This window comes from Alligator sinensis, unplaced genomic scaffold, assembly GCF_000455745.1.
Source record: "Alligator sinensis unplaced genomic scaffold, ASM45574v1 scaffold1308_1, whole genome shotgun sequence".
NCBI classification, from domain to species: Eukaryota; Metazoa; Chordata; order Crocodylia; family Alligatoridae; genus Alligator; species Alligator sinensis.
The window spans coordinates 629,824-650,365 of NW_005842416.1; the positions used below are offsets into that span (position 1 = coordinate 629,824).

Genomic DNA, 20,542 nt, shown 5'->3' on the forward strand with positions numbered 1-20,542 from the left:
TCATTCTCCCCCTGTACTTGGCCTTAGTGAGGCCGCAGCTGGAGTACTGTGTCCAGTTTTGGGCTCCACAATTCAAAAAGGATGTGGAGAAGCTTGAGAGAGTCCAGAGAAGAGCCACGCGCATGATCAGAGGTCAGGGAAGCAGACCCTACGATGACAGGCTGAGAGCCCTGGGGCTCTTTAGCCTGGAAAAGCGCAGGCTCAGGGGTGATCTGATGGCCACCTACAAGTTTATCAGGGGTGACCACCAGCATCTGGGGGAACGTTTGTTCACCAGAGCGCCCCAAGGGATGACGAGGTCGAATGGTCACAAACTACTTCAAGATTGTTTCAGGCTGGATATAAGGAAGAATTTCTTTACTGTCCGAGCCCCCAAGGTCTGGAACAGCCTGCCACCGGAGGTGGTTCAAGCGCCTTCATTGAACACCTTCAAGATGAAACTGGATGCTTATTTTGCTGGGATCCTATGACCCCAGCTGACTTCCTGCCCTTTGGGCGGGGGGCTGGACTCGATGATCTTCCGAGGTCCCTTCCAGCCCTGATGTCTATGAAATCTATGAAATGTCTCTATCTCTTTTTTTGTTCGTATTGCTTAGACTTGTGCATATAGGAGAAAATATGCATTTTTGCTTCATATTATATAAATATTTTGATATTTTTCTGGTATGGGAGCATAATTTTTGGAAATGGGTATTTCCTATCTCACTCTTCAGATTAAAATTTACATAGATTTTTATGTAGACATCAAGGGTTTTTTTTTTTTTCTTCGTAAATTTCTGGTCATTTGTCAATCACATTTCTGTTCCTTAAGATTTTTTTTTTTTTAAATAGCTATGGATAACGTTATACAGATTTTTTGTCTAAATATTTGTTTACTTTTTCCAAACTGTTGTATATTAGGCACACAGACTCTCTACTCTAACAGTTGCATATTAACACAGCATTCCAGAGTAATAGTCTTCTTTAAACATGATCATAACTGGTAATGTACTAATTCTGCAGTAAATGTGGTATGGAAGAAAACTTTTTATTCAGTCGTAAGAGTCATTTTATAAACTTCCCTGCACTACTTTTACAACAACGTTTTTCCCCAAATATAATTTGTTAAATACAGTGTCTTTTGTTTTATTCAGGTGCAAAACATATGTGAGAGGGGACTTCAGGTGGGCCATTCCAAAATAACAATCCTTGGTAGTCCTTCCATGGGTAACTATTTTTGCTATTTTTAACTTGCTGTGTATAGTATGTTGTGCAAGGATGAATCTACAGTGCAGATAATATGGTACATATGTAAAATACCTGCCCCAGCTGTTGACTTTCCCTCAAGTTAACATTCATACTTTTGAAACCGTTTTAACCAGCTGGCTTCAGTCAACTGACTTGCATAAAGTCTCACCTCAACTGAAGAACATTAGGTTAATATCGTATGCTCCCATTGAAATGTTGGCCAAAAGAAGTAATCCAATCTGCCTGTATAAAATGGGGAAATGACTAGCAGGAGTAGGAGGGTTACAACACCTATCTGACATTGTACAGCCACTGCTGGAAATGCTGCCTTCAGTTCTAGTGTCCACAGTTTAAGTATATTGATAAATTGCAAAGAATAGCTTCAAGAATGGTTGAAGATTATGGAATGTGTGTTTATATGTAATGTAAGACGCCTAAAATAGCTCAGTCAATTTAGCATAGAAGTTGGACGGATAAGAACTAATTCAGTCAGTTTATAAATACCTCTATGGAAAACAGAAACCAGAAAAAAACAGCTGCTTTAGTTTAGCAGACATTTGTAGCAAGATCCAAAAGCTGAAAATTGAAATATACCATATTGGGGGTGGTTTAACTATTGAAATAGTTTATAATAAGAATTGTGGTAAGTAGTCCATCATTGCAGATTTTTAGATCAAGATTGTGGGTTTTGTGAAGATATTCACAGATATTGGATTTAATACTGCTGAAGGCACTACTGTTTCTTTCTTTCTTTCTTTCTTATAGAACATTTTGCCTTTGGCTATGCCGTGTCACTATAAGAATGCTATATGTTCACTGTATTAGTACTTATTGTCTTCTGAAAATGGTTAAAACTGGCATGCTTATTAAATTCCTTAAATACGACATTTTTATGTTCAGAAACTTCAATCCCTTACTCTTATATTCCTCCCCTATCAGGTGTGTATCTCTCTAGGTATGCAGATCTATTACAAGCAAATCCCCTAGAACCTGGAGTAACTGGTGATGTGATTATTTTTAAAATAATAAAGGTAAGTTTTACTCAATTTCTTATCATTTGGAGAATGCATTTCCTGCACTTTCTGTTCTACTGCATATATTTAAAGATAATCTGAAAGGTAGGAGGAGTTATGTAGGAGTTTTATTCAAACATATGTGCAGGTAGGCTTTGATTTAAAGTCCATCTCTCTTGGATAGATGAAGAACTTAAGGGGAACAATTAAAAAGATGTTTTTTGTTTTCTTCAGAAAGCTGAAGAGTAGTATGTGCTAATAAAAAATGGCTACTTGTACTTTGTTTTGCTAACCTTGCATCCTCTTGTTAAGCTTGCTCTAGTTACTCTAATGAAAGGCATGGGGAAGCCAAATTGTTAACTTTTTTTTTTTCTTCCTTACAGGGAAAAATGAAGAGCATATATGATCATATGGGTGTGAAACCGATGGAATCAGCAGTTAAAAGTGCATTAGATCCAACACCAAAGCACGAATGTCACGTTTCAAAGAATGTGAATAAAGTAACATCCTTGTTGGCGTATAGAGCATATGAGCTTACTCAGGTAGGCAAATAGCTTAATTTTATATATTGTACGCTATTATGCATTAAAGATGAATACTAGTAAGATTCATAGATGCTGGGGTTGGAAGGGACCTCAACAGATTGAGTCTGACCCCCTGCCCTGGGCAGGAAAGAGTGCTGGGGTCAGATGACCCCAGCCAGATGCCTATCCAGCCTTCTCTTAAAGACCCCCAAGGCAGGGGAGAGCACTACCTTCCTTGGAAGCCCATTCCAAATTCTGGCCACCCTTACTGTGAAGAAGTTCTTCCTGATGTCCAGCCTAAATCTTTTCTCTGTCAGTTTGTGACCATTGTTCCTTGTTACGCCAAGAGGCACCCTGGTGAACAGAGCATCTCCGGTTCCTTGCTGCACCCCCACTAACGAATTTGTAGGCAGCCACAAGATCCCCTCTCAGCCTTCTCTTGCAGAGGCTGAAGAGATCCAGGTCCCTTAGTCTTTCGTCATAGGGCTTAGCCTGAAAACCCTTAACCATACAAGTGGCACTCCTCTGGACCCTCTCGAGGTTATCCACATCCTTCTTAAACGTTTACATTAATAATACTTTAAGAAGGGAAGTTTTAAATGTTAACTCTTAATCTTAAATTACCCACTCATTTACCTTATTTACTCAGATCCAAGGCAAGGTTTTTTTCCCCCCTTTCATTCAGTATGGGAGGAGCGAGGGGGAAAGCCTCTTCTTGGATTTGAGTCTGCCAGTAACACACACTTTAAGTGAGGAAGCTGATTTCTGCACCAGAATAGAGGTGTGGAAATACTGTAATGGCTGCTAGGGGCTGTGCTTCCCTCCTAGGTGCTGAGACCTGGACTATCCAGCTTGCATCTCTCAGCCTGTCTTTACAAGCTCTGCAGCTCAAACTTTAACCAGATTTTGGCTGAGCAGCACAACTTATATTAGTTTGGTAGCAGTTGTGACGGTTAAAGATTGAGCTGTGGAGTATGCAAGGAGGGTCCAGGATGATACTGTCCCCTCTCTAGGTGGACTGGGTTCAGCAATGATTGCAAAAATCAATCATTTTGGGAAGGCAAAATGGAGGGGAAAAAAGGTGTGGTCTTATTTTCTTGCATACCACTCACCCCAAAATAAGGTACATCTCCATGGCAATGTTCAACTGTCTTAATCGTGAGTCCGTTTTTTCTCTCCCTATAAGATGCCTCCTTTTCACTATAACTTCTAGTTTTCAAAACATATGAAGTGAAGAGTCCTATTAGACAGATCTCATTCTATGCAAGCCTCATTCTACACAATGTTCACGTTTTGATATAGTCATGATCATATAGAGTGGTTGAATTAAGGATGCACAGGCAACCATACTTCTAGCAATTCCTAATATCTACATACTTTACTCTGCAACGTTAATGTTGTTTTAAACGCAAGTTTTGTGCGTATATACACAAAATGTATAATTTAGATAGGAAAAGGAAGGTTTGACATTTTTTAAGTGTAAACAAGTTAACAGGCTGCTCAAGCAACTTTTTAGATGTAAAATTAACCTATACGTTCTTTTAACATCTGATCTGTTACGATGTTAATGTTTCAACATATTTTTAATACTTGAATGGTTAAACACAGTGTCAAAAAAACCCGCAACCTGCAGTTGTAAGATGTGCCAGGAGCAGAGGGCAGTGGAGCTTTGAGGGCCTGATTTTTGTTGTGGCAACACAGCCCTAGCCCCTTCCCCACTGTCTGCCCCAAGGAATGCATGCACTCCATGGCTGGCAGCAGGGGCCTGCCAAGAGCCTGGGCTGGTTGTGGTGTGCTGAGCAAAGCATGCTCTGGCATGAGTGCCAGAAGTTGCCAACCCCTGAGCTGAGCATTTATTTTTGGATTGTTTAATTGTATTCATTAGTTATGAGGATACATGAGTTTTGAGGTACAACTACAAAACAAATTGTACTTATTCGGAAAACAATTGATGTTACTGGTTGTTAGTCAACCTGAAAAATATAAATAGAGCAGATTTATATTTTAATTTGTTGTTTGTTTTTGTTTTTTTAGTATTATTTTTATGAGTATGGCTTTGATGAAATAAGGCGCAGACCAAGACATGTATGTCCATATGCTGTTGTTTCATTTGCATACAAGGATGAAATGATACAAGCACCAAAGTTTATGCCTCCATCAAGGTAAGTTAGGATGTATGCAGACTTACAAAAATAGCAAGAATCTTGTAATTGATTAACAAGTGTTAGCATTACTCTGTCAGGGGTATCAAATATATGGAGCCCCACCATCTGGCCCCTGGTGGTGCCCCTGGATCTGATCAGACCCACATGGGGCATGTGTGATTGTGGTGTGATGCCCGTCCATAGGCCAGATGATAGAATAATAGAAAATGTAGGGTTGGAAGGCACCTCAGGAGGTCATCTAACAGGAGGTCTCAAAGCAGGACTATTCCTAACTAGATCATAACAGCCAAGGCTTTGTCTAGCTGGGTCTTAAAACCTCCAAGGATGCATATTCCACAGCCTCTCTGGGTAAACCTGTTCCAGTGCCTTATTACCCTCCTAGTGAGAGTTTTTTCCTCACATCTAACTTAAATGTTCCTTGCTGCAACTTGGTATGATTGTTCCATGTTCTGCCACCACTGAGACGATCTAGCTCCATTCTCTTTGTAACCACCCTTCAGGTAGCTGAAGACTTTTATTAAATTCCCACTCGGTCTTCTCTTCTCCAGACTAAATACACCCAGTTCTCTCATCCTTACCTCAGAAGTGATGTGTCCCAGCCCCCTAACCATTTTCGTTGCCCTCTGCTGGACTCTCCAATTTGTCCACATCCTTCCTATAGTGGGGAGTCCAAAACTGGACAGAGGACTCCAGATGCAGTCTCACCAGTGCCAAATAAAGGAATAATCATTTCCCTTGATCTGCTGGCAGTGCTCTTACTAATGCAGCCCAGTACGCTGTTAATCTTCTTTGCAGCAAGGGCACACTGTTGGCTCATATTTAGCTTATTGTCCACTGTGACCCCCAGGTCCCTTTTTGTAGAGCTGCTGCTTAGCCAGTCAGTCCCCCAGGCTGTATTGGTGTAGCTGTAGCCCATGGACCTCTCCCTTAGCAAACCGGGTCTTGTGGCTGCTCCAGCTAGTCTGGGACTCCTGATGCATGCAACATGAATTCTGGAGTGGCTGGAACAAGTGCCACACGGCATAATCTCACTGGGTGGCAGCTGTGCTGTACACAGTGCTGTGTTGGACTGTGCCACATATGATGCCTGCTCTAGGATGCACACCACATACAGCATCAGCTCCAGCCAGTGTATGATCTTTGCCATGTGTGGTGGTCACAGGTGCCACATGCAATGCAAGTCCCAGACGGGCTGGAGTTGTCGTAGTCCCAGAGCTCCCAGGGCAGGTACCACATGCAGTGCCATCTGGTTAGTGATCGCTGCATGCAGTATGGCTAGAGATGTAAAATTTCAAGAAGTTTTGAAGCCATGGGAAAAAAAAAATGGGAATTTTGGGAAAAATTGAAATATCTGCAATGCTTATTTTCTTAGCACCCTTTACACATCTAAATTCACTTTGCTACTTATAATACATTTTATGTTCTTAGTATAACTTGATTTGCTCATAAAATTATCATGTTTGGTATAATTGTTAAATGTATAGTTTATTCAGACAATAATTACAAATGTACTAATTGAATTTACTTTAAAATGTTTTTAGTTTTTGTTACAAATGGAGCTACAAGCTGCTGAACTGTAAGGAACCTAGCATCTCTTAGTTTTTGCCAGTTTATGAGAAGCAGGCAAATTTAAAGTTGAAAATAGAAGAAACCATCAACAGTATAGTAAAACAAAGCAAGTTATTATGTATTCTGGACTTAGCCTCCTCCATAGTGTCAAGCAGATGCAGAAAGCACTCATTTTTTAGAAAAAGAGTTGAGAAAAAAAACCAAGACTTATTGAATATAAATTTTGCTACATGAAATTTGTCTAATCAATCTCATTTTCTGAGCTATCACTATCAGCAGTTTCTGGTGCTTCTGCTTCTTCTGATCCTTATTTTATCATCTTCATGGACTTCTGAAAACTGAAAGTTTGCCCAAATTGAGACAAAGTTCTCTAATCTTTCACATGTTAGTTTATTTCTTGATTGGTGAGTATTTGCAAACATAGACCAGTTTCTTTCACATGCTGCGGAAGATGGAGCAATCTGAAGCAAGAGGAGTCATAGGCTGTGTTGTGCAAAGGCCTTGCCACCATGTTCCAAGGAGGGATATGCTTGGTGGAGTCCCAAACTGCGTTCCTGGACCAAATATCTGAAGATGTTCTGTATTCTGCAACATTTGAAAGTACCTTTCCAACATTAAGTCTTAAGTGTGTTGCTTGCTTCGTAATCCAGTCAAATGCAATAGCAGTACTATCATCACTAACATTTTTGCCACTGAATCTTGGATCCAAGAGACTTGCAGCAGCATGAATTGATAGGCAACAAAATTCTTCCAGTCTGTTAATGAAGTCTTTCACTTTATTTCTGTACTTTTGACTTTTCTTTCTTCTGTACACTTAAAATCAATTGTTTTTGAGAATCTATCTGGGCCATTTGGTAAGGAATGTCTGACAAGTGCACTGTCTGATTTAGATGCAGTGATTGCTGAAGAAATTGGGTTTAGAACGGGTGGGCAATTATTTTGGGCAGAGGGCTGCTTACTGAGTTTTGCCAAGCCATCGAGGGCTGCATGATGGGCAGCCAGGGGCAAATAAATATTAATTTTCTAAATTTTTTTAGGGGCCCCATGGGCTAGATAGAATGGTCTGGTGGGCCGCATGTGGCCCATGGGCTGCATTTTGCCTACCCCTGCTTTAGAATCTTCAGGAAGTTCTGCAGCTGAACCCAGAAGACATCCTCATCAAGTACAGTGTTCTTTACACTTTTGGGCACTTTAAGATCCTCAGTTATTACTGTTTTTGAAGGGCTTCTTTGTTTTTTAGTAAACTTTCAAATGAGATCACCACTCTACCCCATCTAGTTTTACTACAGAGTTTGTGTCACTGTTTCATTCTTTGCATTCTTTTATTCCTGCTTCTTAAAGACTACAGCTACAATATGAGTAGCTTTGACATGTTTTATAACTTCTTTTGCTCTTCTGTAGATCTTTTGCAGAGTGTCCAACTTCATGATGTCATTAAGAAGCAAGTTTAGCCCATGGGATTCACATCCTATCGCAGTAATATGTGGATATTTAGCCATTATGATCTCCCATGCTGCTTTCACATTACTTGCATTGTCAGTCAGCAAAGCAAATGCTTTATTGCTCTCAATCTTCTTTAGGACTTCACATATTTTACTACTGATATACTCTGCACTATGCCTGTTCTCTCCTACAGTACAGTAGTACTCCTACTACAGAAAGTAGTTCCCCACTGGGTTAGAATGGCTGTCATGTGTCTGCCCCTGAAATAGTTGGGACAAGTAGTCTGTTTAGACTAGTCTAAATAACAGTTTGTTTTTATTGTGTTGAAGAGAGAGAATGGTCTCAATTCATTTGGTACAATACCTTAGAGAGACTGCAATTATAATAGTATAAAATATGCTTATATAGCTTGTTTGTATAAGTTACAGACATGGAGGTACTGAGAGTGACATCCATATTAGGGAGGATTAGATCTTTTTAAGACTATGTAGGTAAATCAGTCCAAATATTAGGCCATTGCACTTTCTCCTTCTGTTCCTTAAATGTATGTGCTGCTAATAATGTTCACCTGGTTGTTTGTATTGCTCTCCTGCTAGCCTGACCATAATAAATCATAACTAAATATGATCTGTTTTTTCCCCCCATTGAGAGAAACTTCTTTTTAATTTTGTTTTGTTTGTTTTATTTTGTTAGATCAAACAGTTTTAATGCAGACAGAAATGCAGGTAAGCATCAGTTATACTCTAAAACTCCTTTTGTAATAAATATGTGGGTACTCTATCCATTTGCCCCATTCTCTTCGCCAGCACTTTAACTGGTTATGCATTTTGGGTTCCTGTTTGTTTATACAATAAAAAATAGACTGACCCATAATAGTATAATTCATTACCAAGACGAAAAATAAATCCTACCATTCTGATACCATTGGGGTATAACCAGTTAAAGCAGATTTGGATACAGTCTAAATCCATGTGATTAGTGATTCCTATTTCATTTTGTATTTGAGGATTATAATAAAGGAAAGCATGCTATATTTCAGACCTTTTGTATGGTTAGAAGTGCAAGAAAAACGAAGACATTTCTTAACACAAGATTACTATGGACGAAGGGGTGGAATCTGAAGCAGCTATCCTGCTGTCTTGTTTGACAGTTGACCTGAAAAGTTCATTTCTGCTATTCCAGATGTCAGATCTGGCCCATGGAGCCACATCATCTGGCTCCTTATGTTGTCCCTGAGTTTCCAAGTGATCCACACAGTGCATGCTGGACGGGCCCTGCATACAGGGCCCAGGACATGCAGCCCTCAGCACCCACACAGGACAGTCTGGGATCCCCATATGCCAGATCCAGAACCCACAGTATGTGCTCTGGCCTGCAGCATGGGTCCCAGAGTGAGTATCATGTGCAGCTGAGTCCTAGACTGGCCAGAGCAGGCACTGGATTCAGCATGGGAGGGGAATGGGGTGGTGCAGGGGGGAGAACTCCATGGGTCCCTCACATGCTGGATCCAGTATTCACTCTTGTCAGTCTTGGACTGTGGTGCATGTGGTATCCTTTCCAGCAAGTGAGGGAACTCTACTGCACACAGTGTCTGCCCTGCATCAGCTGGAGTGTGTGACTTGTGCCCTGATCTGGCCAGAGCAGGTATCACGTTGTGCAGTCCCAAGGGTGGGGATGGTCTATGTGCCGAATCTAGCTCATAGGGCTGGCCATGCACCATTCATCTGGCCTGTGGATTGGTCCTGTGACTCTCACCTGTCCCATGGAATAAGATGATTTTGACACCCCGTGCTATGCTAACAAACATGGCTTGCTGTATTTCCTGATTTTCCAGCTCTAAGGCTAGGTACAGACATTCAAAAATGCCAGAATAGAATCAATCATTAAGTTGCAGTGTTTTCTGTAAGCGACATAGTTTAGATCAGTAGGGAACAGAACACACATTTGACCTTTGATAGGGCAGACAAATCTTAGATTTGTTCTGCAGTTTTTAGACCAGACTTTGTGCCAAACTTCTGTTTTGTTGTGGGTATAGACTGGGTTCCAATCACTTACACCAGTGAAAATATAATGTCTGTACCTGGCCTTTTAATTGTTTTCCTCTGTTACTTGACCACAGAGTTGGTTTTGGTATCCAAAAAGTATATGTAAATAGCTCTTTGAGAACTACAGTATTCTAATACTGCAGTGAACATTTGAGTGACACTCTAAGATAGGTCACATAGCACCTTACTTATCAAAGGATTCTGGTTCTCTTATATTCAAGAGAAAGTTTTGAAATGTGAACTGATGCGACGATGTCTTCCTGAGTTCAGAGAACTTGAAAACGTCTCTTGAGATAAAAGTTCAGCCATGCATTACTCTAGGGATGGACACACACACACATTTGGAACTGTTTTAAAAGGGCAGTGGTTGTTGCATTCTACCACATTCTAATTGTTATTGGTGGACAAGCTGAGGATGACTGAAGTGTAGCGAAACTGCCCTGACTTTAACCCTGGATGAAGCAGTTTTGGTACATTAGTCATCCTCACCTTGTTATGTTCCAGTTGTTATTGGTGGACAACTGCTGCCCTTTTGAAACAGCTCCAAATGTCCATCCCCAGAACAAGTAATGGCTAAATTTCCTCTGCCTAAACAGTGGTGACTTTTTTTTTTTCCTCTGCTCCTTCTGTACAGGGGGCTTGTTACTTCACTGTTTGCATTTTTTTTGCTTTTGTCTTTTTAATCTTTATGCTAATGTGCATGCAGTTTTTGGCGTAGTTGTACAAATAATAGCAATACTGGAAACCAGTGATCTAAACTGGACACAACCAACTTCCGCTGTTGCTTTATCTTTCTTTGCCTTACCTGGATGATCTGGCAGACAGGGCACCAGCAATATTTACTACCCTTGTAGTGACAGCAGAAGGACACTTCCCAGAACTATTGATGGTCATTCTGTCTCCTTCCTTTTGAATCTCTCTTATCTGACTAGCTTCCAATTATTCAGTCACTTTTTATTTTGCCTTGCTTTTTAGATAAGACTAATTACACCTTATGGAGAGGACAACTTTTGAATAAAGGGAAGCTTTTATGTCATGCCGCTTTGAAGTCAGCAACACGTCCTTTCCTTCCATGCAAGCTGTAAGTATTTCATTTACAAAAGTAGCATTGAAAAAATGTTGGCATTCAGAATTTTCTTTAGCGGAATATTTGCCAGAATATATTTTGATCAATCGTTAATATAGTGGGCAAAACTTTAAAGTGTCTGTATGACTCAGGAACCAACTTAAGTTCCAAAATCATTAAAGCATCTCTGAAAATGTGCAGTTAACATAAACATCTGTTTTAAACACACTCTCTTTAAAAATAAATAAATAAAAAAATTGTGTGTGCATGTGTGTGCGCGTGTATATATGTATGCATATAATATGATAAGCAAAGTTTGTTTGTTTTTTTCCCCATAATCCCTCTAGGAATTTTTTTTTAATAAGTGTGCTTAAAAGCCTTCAATTTTGTAACAATTAGATTGGGCTGTGAGGTAGAAAAAGAACATTACTTTCCTTCTTTTTTTCCAGTCCAGAGAAGCTTAATGTTGAAACTGTAATGAACATTGATCAGCTGAAGAAAAAAGTTGCACCAGCATTGTTCTACAAGGAAACTTACCTAGGGACAAAGGAAGGTTAGCTTGAAGTGTAGTGTGTGTGTTTGGCTATTTAAATCAAAAAGGCATAAATCTGGTTTACAGTTTATTTTCTTTTTCTTGTGCCAGTGTTTAAAAGTGGAATGTACTGCAGCCTTTATGAAGTTGTGGAAAAATCAAGGTCTGGAAGTAACTTGGAAGGCTTACTTCAAAAACTAGAAAAAGAAAAATTAGTGAGTAGAAAATACTGACTTTCCTTTTTCAATTTTTTTTATACTTGGCTAATGTTGAGTACTGAGAGAATCTTCAGATTTATTGTTGCCGGCCATATATGCAAATATCAGAGGACTGTTTCAGTGTCTGTGATGCATTGTTGCTTCTTATCTATTAAGAGCACAGTTTTGCAATTTTAATCTCTCAATTTTTACTGCTTATTTCCAACTGTAATACCCTTGTTGTTTGAAAATACAGGTTCTTGTTAAGCCTCTTGGGGACAGAGGATATCTTTTCCTTCTTTCTCCTTGGCAAATGACATCCCCATATGGTAGGTGATTTTTAAAAATACTAGGCTTTGGGCTTCAGAAATTTTATGGGCTTCTGTCTTTATTGCATTGCCTAATTCTGTTTCTTTTCTTGCTAGAGCACCAAACTGCAAGGTCCCGTATTCTACATGCATTGTTTCTGTTTCAGGAACCTAGAGGTGTAGTGAGTTCAAGTAAGTTCATTTGTTTTTAGTACCTTCTCTGATTTAGACATGGTCTCAGTGTAGCAAGGTGTTAATTTCCTATTACCTTTGTTTAGGTCAGGATTACTGTAACTCGTCATGAATAGGAAAGAACACTGCTTGACATGGATATTTGAATGATAGGGCACTTATAAAATAATTTATTTTTACTGTTTGTTACAACTTCTCTTTTTAATTTAGGAACTTATCTGAGGAATATAGCATACTAAACCAAGAATTACTAATCACATATTGAAAGGCTTTTCTAATGAAGAGATTGATTGAAGATATGCTGAGAGTATTTTCAGGATTAAAAAGATGGGGTGGAAACTAAATTGTACATACACCAGATGCTTTGAATGCACTTGTGCTTACTTAATTCTTTGAGCCTTTCTGGAACTTGCCTTGTAAACTAAAACTTCAGTCAAACACAAAATCAGCTTCTGAGATGACTTTTTTAGATTAAAGCTAATTGGTTAGGGCTTTATCTTGACAACCTCAGTTGTCAAAATGAGGAATGCAGAATAAATAGAATGGAGACAAGAGTAACATATAAAAGTTACAGAAGAGTGTAACTTCTGTGGCAAGTATTATAAAGGAGTTGTAAATTAAACGTAGCAGACTGTCATCTGATGTCTTTCAAAAGTGAAAATTAGGGGTGTAGGACAGAAGAGTGATAGAGTCCTGGCTTGGATAATGTCTCCAAAGTCATAATTGTTATGCATAGTTTCAGTTTCTTCAGTACAAGAAACACTTACTAGTTAATAGCTGTAAATCATTTACATATTGTTCATACGTAACTTTTGTTTTAATTGTGGATTCTCTCTTTCCTTCACAGCCCCCAAAAATGTTCCATTTGCAGCACAGAAAAGTTCAGCTACAACAGTGTTGCAGGAGAATCATGAGATTTTGCCAGAACTCACAAGGTTTATTCAGTCACTACATTTTGCTCTCATTCAGTCTCGTAAAGATACAACTGCAAGTTTCAACACTGTTGTGGAAAAGTATATAAATGAATATTTGAAGCGATACTACAGTGGCTCTGGCAAATATAGGGAATTTGTATTGTACCCATATGAGTCACGGTTGGATGACAGAAAGTTTCTCTATTCTGGCCCAAAAAACAAATCTCATATTGATAGCTCATTGAGAAACTACATTTTTTGTTCAGAGGCCTATCAACTGCCTGTTTCTAAAGCAAAAGAACTGATGGAAGGAAATCAGAAAGTTCAGCAGTTCAGTCCTGTTTCAGATTATGAAGCCCCAGAAGATGACCCTGACTTAAACACAAAAACTGGTAAAAAAAGTGGTTCCAAGAGTGAACCAGTTTTAGTCAAACGAAAGCCTCCTCATCCTGGGGACTACGATCCTGATAGACTCAAAGAATTGATTAACTTAATTCAGTGTAGGAAAAAAAATGTTGGTGGAGAATCTGATACAGAAGATGTTAGAAACAAAAGTGGACTGAAACGAAGACTAGAAAGTCATTCTGAAACTTTGCGGAAACACTTAAAAATGAGTGAATCTGCAGAAAATAGTTGCCAGTATGAAGGTAAGTACTGTAATTTCAGTAAAATTCAGTTTTATCTTGTTAATTTAACTTTTTTTGTGGTTAAGAGTATTGGAATGACTTCATTTTTTGCTTAGTACCAGTTTGCTGCTTCACTCGAGTATTAATGTGAAAGATTCATAAATGGGAATGTTTCTTTGGCATGTTCTGACTCTTCCTGCATTGCTGAGAACCAGGGATCCTGGTTTTCTTTGTTAAAAAAAATCCAAATGAGGGCATGAGGGTGCTGCTGGAGGCAAACAGTGTGAGCCAGTTTTGGTTGAGTTAGTACTGTCTTACAGTAGAGTACTTATCTTATGGCAGAGTTAATTAATTTACAGCGCCCTAATACTGACACACCTGTAGATGGTGATTGTTTACTGCAGAACTAATTAGTCTACTCAGTAAAGCCCACATTTAGATGTGCACCCAATGTGATTTAAAACTTTGACAGCAACTGAATGTTGTATTCAACTGAATGAATATTTTATAAGAATCAACTTAGAAATGCTATAGATGCAAATAATTACCAGACTCATGGAATGTGCATACACTTGAGGTTCTCAACATTTTTAAACCTCAGGCACCCCTCCATAACTGTTGTGAATTGAGCAGCACCCGTCTCAAACCAATTTATTACAATGCTTGCACTCCCTACGTGTCTCCAATGCCCCCAGCTGAACTTTTCTGTGCTGCAAATGAACTTTTCTATGCTGCAGCTTGGGGCTTTGGCAACACGTAGGGAGTGCACGCAGGTGCACATGCACCCCCTGAGCTTGGCGGTGCACCCCCTGCAAAAAGGTACTACTGAAACTGCTGGCAGTGCTTGTGGGTGGTTGCCATTTGCCACTCCCCCCACCCTACCCCTGCTGCTGACATTGCCGGCGGGGTCTGTGGGCAGTCCCCAATTGCTGCTGGCCACTGCCGGCGGTGTCTGTGGGTGGTTGCTGACTGCCAGTCGGTGCTTGCTGCCACTGCCTGTGGGAGCTCATCATTGCTGCCACTGCCGCAGTTGCCTGTGGGAGCTCATCAGTTGCTGCTGACAGGAGCCAGTGAGTATGGGGGTTGTTTTAATAAGCAGGGATGCTGGAGCTGGGCGGGGCAGCCATTGACAGGGCTTGGAGACTGGGCAGGGAATGGGGCCTGTCTGATTCAGTGGCGGCCCAATCTCTGAAGCAGATTCTGCCAAATTGATTCGGGACGGTGATTTGAATCACTGTTCGCCAAATTCTCCGAATTGGCTGAATACTAGCACAGGCCTACTGTATAGCTCTCGTACTTCAGTGAGGCTTTTTGACTCTTTTATGTGAAGGTGCTGGATCCTTGCAATCCAGTTCATGTTTTTTTGGGTGCAGTGAAGGAGGGGGGTGCAGTGAAGGATCCTGTCTTAAAATTGTGATCGATGTAAAATATTATGGTAAAGATAAAATAATCTGCCTTCGAACTTGAGTTTGAGATTATTTTAGGGGAATCTTTTGACTAAATCCTGCTGTTCTGGTGCCTTCTGAAAAACTCTCTTTAGGTTGCATTTTTCATGCTTTGTTTAGGCCCATGATTTTCTTGTTTTGTAAGATTTATTTTAAATAAAGTTAAAATTTTAGTTTTTCTACATGTTAGTTTTGTAGCTGTAAACACTGAAGAAAAGTGATCTATAATAGTTCAATGTCTCTAGTTTACCTATACCTGCACTAATTTATGAACTGAAGAAAGCATTTGCAAATGGAGCCTGAGTAGACTAGATAAAGGCATTTCAAATATTTCAGTAGTTCTCACATTTATGGTTTACAGCTTTTAAAGAAGAGTAAACTAATAACTGGTTTTACAGTGCAGGCCTGTGCAGGGAATTAATTAATCAGCACGACTGTTTGGTGTGTTCTCCTTCCCTCCCATCCCTCTTTCTTTTCTTTGGTTTATAGAACTGTATTTCTATATGAAATAATCAAACGGTTGTCACAGATTGTTAGCCTAGCCCAGGCACAATCTACTTGTCTGTTTTTAAAGCAATAATAATAGGTTGGAGGAAACAAACATTGTGCTTGAACTATTCTTTACCTGCCAGTAAATGAATGCTTATACTAACAAGATTGCTATAAAACATAAATTATGTAGTGCAGCCAATTTTAACATCAGAAAATAAAGATGTTAATAGTTTTAAAACACCCATGATGCTATTACTGCATTTGCAAATATTTGTTTGCTTATTTTTGGTGTCAGCAAATACAAAATAGCATTGTGCCTCTGAAATACTGTTTATAAGGTCTGCGGGAAGTCCTTTAGCTCTCAGGAACTGCTACCTACCCCATCATTGTAACTTATAAGGAACTCATGTTGGTTAAAAATTTCTGCATGTAAACTGGGAATGGACCTGGCCGACTGGGGAAGTGTAGCTTTCTCTTCCTTTTAGGGTTTGATTTATGAATGACCTTTTTACTTTTCTTTTTTTTTTTTTTTTTTTTTCCTACCATTTTCCCTCCTTCCTAAAGGGGGGAAAACCTCAGAATCGCCACAGTCAGTTTCCTCAATAATTACTGGCCTTGGTGGACATGATACTGATTTGAGACAGCAAGATTTAGCGGACCCTGCTGTAACTGACACACATGGCCTAATTAAACTACTTTTAGAAACACTAGCTAGTGCAGGACACTTGGATTCATCGTTGGCACGGTCTCCCACCTTCCTAAAGGGGGGAAAACCTCAGAATCGCCACAGTCAGTTTCCTCAATAATTACTGGCCTTGGTGGACATGATACTGATTTGAGACAGCAAGATTTAGCGGACCCTGCTGTAACTGACACACATGGCCTAATTAAACTACTTTTAGAAACACTAGCTAGTGCAGGACACTTGGATTCATCGTTGGCACGGTCTGTAAATCAAGCTCTAGGACTGAACACTGATGAAGCAGAAGAGGATTTAAGGCAAAAACACGAATATGAATCGGTTCTAGCACATGATAAAGAAGAACACGAGCTTCCTACTAGTGGACAAGCTGAAAATGTAAACTTCAAGGACCCACAGAGCCCAGGAATGTTAGAAACTGATGCAACGTGTTTATCTTATCCTATTGATGTTGACCTAAGGCTTTCTACTAACGAAGTAGCCAGCGAACACACGCTACGTTTAAAAGTAAGTGAAACTTTCAGTATTAATAGGTACCAATTGTGGGTGTAGTACCTATTCATTATAGGAACTAATGATTATAGTCTCGTCAGGATGTCAAAGCCTTCAATACATAAATCATTAGTTTTTTTCATACCTTAGAGCTGTTCTATTTGCTATGAACAACACCAAAAAGTCAGGATTCTATATACTAGTTTGTCTTTTTAAGACGTGTGTTCCTGGTTATTTAGACCTGCCATTTCTTTGGGAAATTAACTGGGACAACCTCAGAGATGAGAAATAAAAGTCTCTCTGGGCCAAGCTTCTCAACGAGCTGTCTTCCTGCTGGGACTTCCAACGTTTTGCAACACTTCGCTCATAACCTAGTTGCCAAGTAGCTGATATGTTTAGGGTCCTTTTTAACTCCTGTTAGTAAATGACCATCACAAAAAACAAATTTTTTCTAGCTCTTGAATAAATCAAACACTTTATTCAGTCTTTTTCAGTTAGTTTCTGTGTGGAGTCTACAGAAGGGCTGGGCAAAATACAGCCTGTGGACTGGATCTGGCCTACCAAGCGATTTCTATTCAGTCTGTGGCAGGTCCCTTGGTCCTGCCTGGCCCAGACACAGGGGGGTGGGGCTGCCCTGGCAGTGGTACATGCAGTTAGTTCTGCCATCAGGTGTTGCAGGGCAGGGGCAGTGCAGCAGCCAGACTCTGCTTCCTGGCAGCCCCTGCAGTGGTGGCTCCTTCCAGCTGCCACCATGGCCCGTGCAGGGGTGGCTCCTTTGGCTGCTGCCACTAGTGTCTCCACACTGCTGGACCTGGCCCCACCTGCTTGGGCACCCCTGCCCGTCCACCCTACACCCACCATCAGGACGCTGGATGGAGCAGACAGGCAGGGTCTCCATGGAGACTGGCCTGAGACCCTTTCAGACAGGGCAAGCTTGGCTGGGCAGATGGGATGGGGCCACAGGCATCTGGGAGTGGGACAGGGCCAGGATTGCATGGTGGTGACAGTGTGGAGCCAGGGCTCAGGGCAGAGCTGTGATCCACTCCCCACGTCCCTGTTCACAGAACCAGTACCTGGGATGTGCGGGGAGCAGATTGTGGCTTTTACCCTGGGTCCTGGGCCCATGCTGTCACGGCCCTGTAATCCTGCTCCTCCTTCCCCTGATGCTAGATTGGGTTGGCACCTCTCCCCACTCTGGCCCACAACAGCTCACCAAAATTGTTAAAGTGGCCTGCCAGCCAAAATAATTGCCTGCCCCGGTCTGCAGGGTTTTTTTGATATGGGCGCAGTCACGGTAAGGTAAATATAATGGGCTTAGTGTGTCCCTTTTTCTGCCTGGACTATTTCCTAGAGGTGGAGAAATCCACAGAGGTCAAATGTTCATAGTCCTCCTGGGGAGTTAACTGGATCCTGTAAGATGCTGAGGGTTGCTTTAGCTGCAAGCACAGCAAAGAGAAACTAAGAGTCCCCATCACTCCTTGCTGGGCCCAAATTGTAATTGGCTTTTAACCTATGACAAGCTAAAGGAATCTCCATTTTGTTTGTTTATTTGGGGTTGGGTGGCAGCCCAGCATACTTCTTGGGCAGACATTCTTGTGCTTTTTGTGGTTCCTTCCCAACGACAGTGGCTTTAATATTCTCCAGTCTCTTCTCCAACTCAGAACAGTATATTCTAAATGTGGACCTAGATTCTCAGAGGCTGTGGGCACTTAACCCTATTCCTAACAGGTACGTGATGACTAAAATTCCTGAGCCACAAAAAAAGCATTGGGTTGTTTTTTTTTGTCATTTATTCAGAGGCTGTTCCTTTGGTCAGCCTCCAGTTTCCTGTTCAGATCCCTCCTGATACCAGACTTTCAAAACAACAAAAATAAAATCAATGGAGCCTTAGACAGTCTAAACTCAGCAGCCTCCATCTCTGCATGGCCAAAATGCAAGAAGTGGAAGGTCAAAATTTTCTTTATTTCAAAATCTAGAATTTCTTCACTTATGCTTAACTGAAGGTGTCTCAACATGCTGGCTGAGAAAACTACATTCAGTAGTATTTGCTGTAAGGAGGCAAATTGAGAGGTACTCAAATGCTTCTCACCCCTTGAAATAACTTTTTTTGTTCATAATAGTAGAACAGACTCTGGCAAAACTTTGTCAGCATTTCTTCCCTGGAAACTACGTGTTCTATTGCTCTGCAGGTTCTGTACACTTACCTTGAGCTCTGAGCAAAGATTGGTTGAGCTAGTAGCTCTGCTTTTCAGTTTTCCTTTTCTGGTTTTATAAAATGGTAGTTGTCTTTAAGTTCCCATCTTTCTGCCCTGTTCAGATTAAAGTGTACTCTTGGGTTTCTCGCCTTTTGATGAAGAAAAAGAGCTTGATGTTATAAATGATGGTAAGGACCTGGAGGGTCTTTGCAAAGGTAAGGAAGTCAGGTCTCGGACTCCTTGCTTGTCCTTTATTCTGAACTTAAGAAATCTGAAAGTCTACTTACTTTTGCCATTACTAGCCAGATTCAAGTTTGCATTAAGGAAGTATGTGTAGTGGAAGATTTTCCGTGTCTTGCAGGCATTTGGGATATTTCCCACACTGCACAGCATTGGCCTGAGATCCAACCAATTTCAGTAAGGGGCAATGTTATTCAGTGAGTTTGCACTGATTTCAGTGTGGGCAGGCCAATGGTGGACTCTTGAAAAGGCTCACTTTTAGAGTTCTCATAATATTAATTTTTTTGTAGAGAGAATTCTGTACGTATTCCACACATGTTTTCCATGATCATTTGTGAATGTTGGAACAACCATTCAGCATAGCTTTTGGTGTTAGTATCCTTAGTTCAGTAATCTCTGCTGGCTGGTTCCACTGATTAAATTCTTCTGTGGTTTGAGTAGTTGGACACTGTTAGGCAAAACCTAGTTTCTCGGTAGTTGGAGTCCCCTAAGCAGAAAAAGGGAGTTTTGGTTATACTAATATGTGAGAGTTCCGTAAGAGCTTCTGACAATCTGAAGTCCAAGTTGGGATCAGTGGCAATGCATAAGGGGCGCATAGGGGTGCATGTGCATTCCTTGAGAGCACTGATGCACCTCCTGACAGGTAGCACTCCCTGCTTAGGCAACGGGCGGGGGGGGCAGGTGGGAACACTGGTTCCAAGTGCGGGACAAGGAGTGGGGGGGTGCAAGGTGAAGTGCCGTTGATGCTTCCGGGAGCGCCACTTATGCTTCCCGGTTGGCACAATTGGCCATGGGGGACAACCCCGCCCCCCCCCCCCCCCCCCCCATCCGCAAGATTGGCCGCTGGTGGGGGCGGGGGGCACATGCCCCCCCAACTCAGGTGGCACCAATTGCCCATGGTTGGGATTCAGACTGGTTTTTATCCTTTTCCTTAACCAGGCCGCTGTCTGTGGCTGAATCTAAGTAGTAAAAGGCATGCTTGTCTCTAGTGGACAACTTTTTGGAGTTAAATCGCAAACAGTCTGCTTTCTGGAGAACTGGACACCTTGAAGGAAGAATGGGGGAGCGAGACAGAATCTAACATATGCTTCAAATGGCCACTGAAATTACTACAGTATAATCTTGACATTTTTTTTTTTAAGCTTCCCCCTCCGCTC

At 41.0% G+C, this 20,542-nt stretch overlaps 1 protein-coding gene across 1 annotated transcript in view; it reads left to right on the forward strand.

Annotated features, from left to right (window-relative positions):
* Positions 1–20,542, forward strand: part of FAM208A (family with sequence similarity 208 member A) — a 50,767-nt gene that overhangs the window by 14,140 nt on the left and 16,085 nt on the right. Inside the window, exons 4-15 of the mRNA XM_014522932.2 lie at positions 1,134–1,206; positions 2,167–2,258; positions 2,624–2,782; positions 4,799–4,926; positions 8,635–8,666; positions 10,962–11,067; positions 11,502–11,605; positions 11,696–11,799; positions 12,038–12,110; positions 12,207–12,281; positions 13,129–13,842; positions 16,538–16,965. Of these exons, the coding sequence (XP_014378418.1) occupies positions 1,134–1,206; positions 2,167–2,258; positions 2,624–2,782; positions 4,799–4,926; positions 8,635–8,666; positions 10,962–11,067; positions 11,502–11,605; positions 11,696–11,799; positions 12,038–12,110; positions 12,207–12,281; positions 13,129–13,842; positions 16,538–16,965 (2,088 nt within the window). The remainder of the gene's footprint in view (positions 1–1,133; positions 1,207–2,166; positions 2,259–2,623; positions 2,783–4,798; positions 4,927–8,634; positions 8,667–10,961; positions 11,068–11,501; positions 11,606–11,695; positions 11,800–12,037; positions 12,111–12,206; positions 12,282–13,128; positions 13,843–16,537; positions 16,966–20,542) is intronic.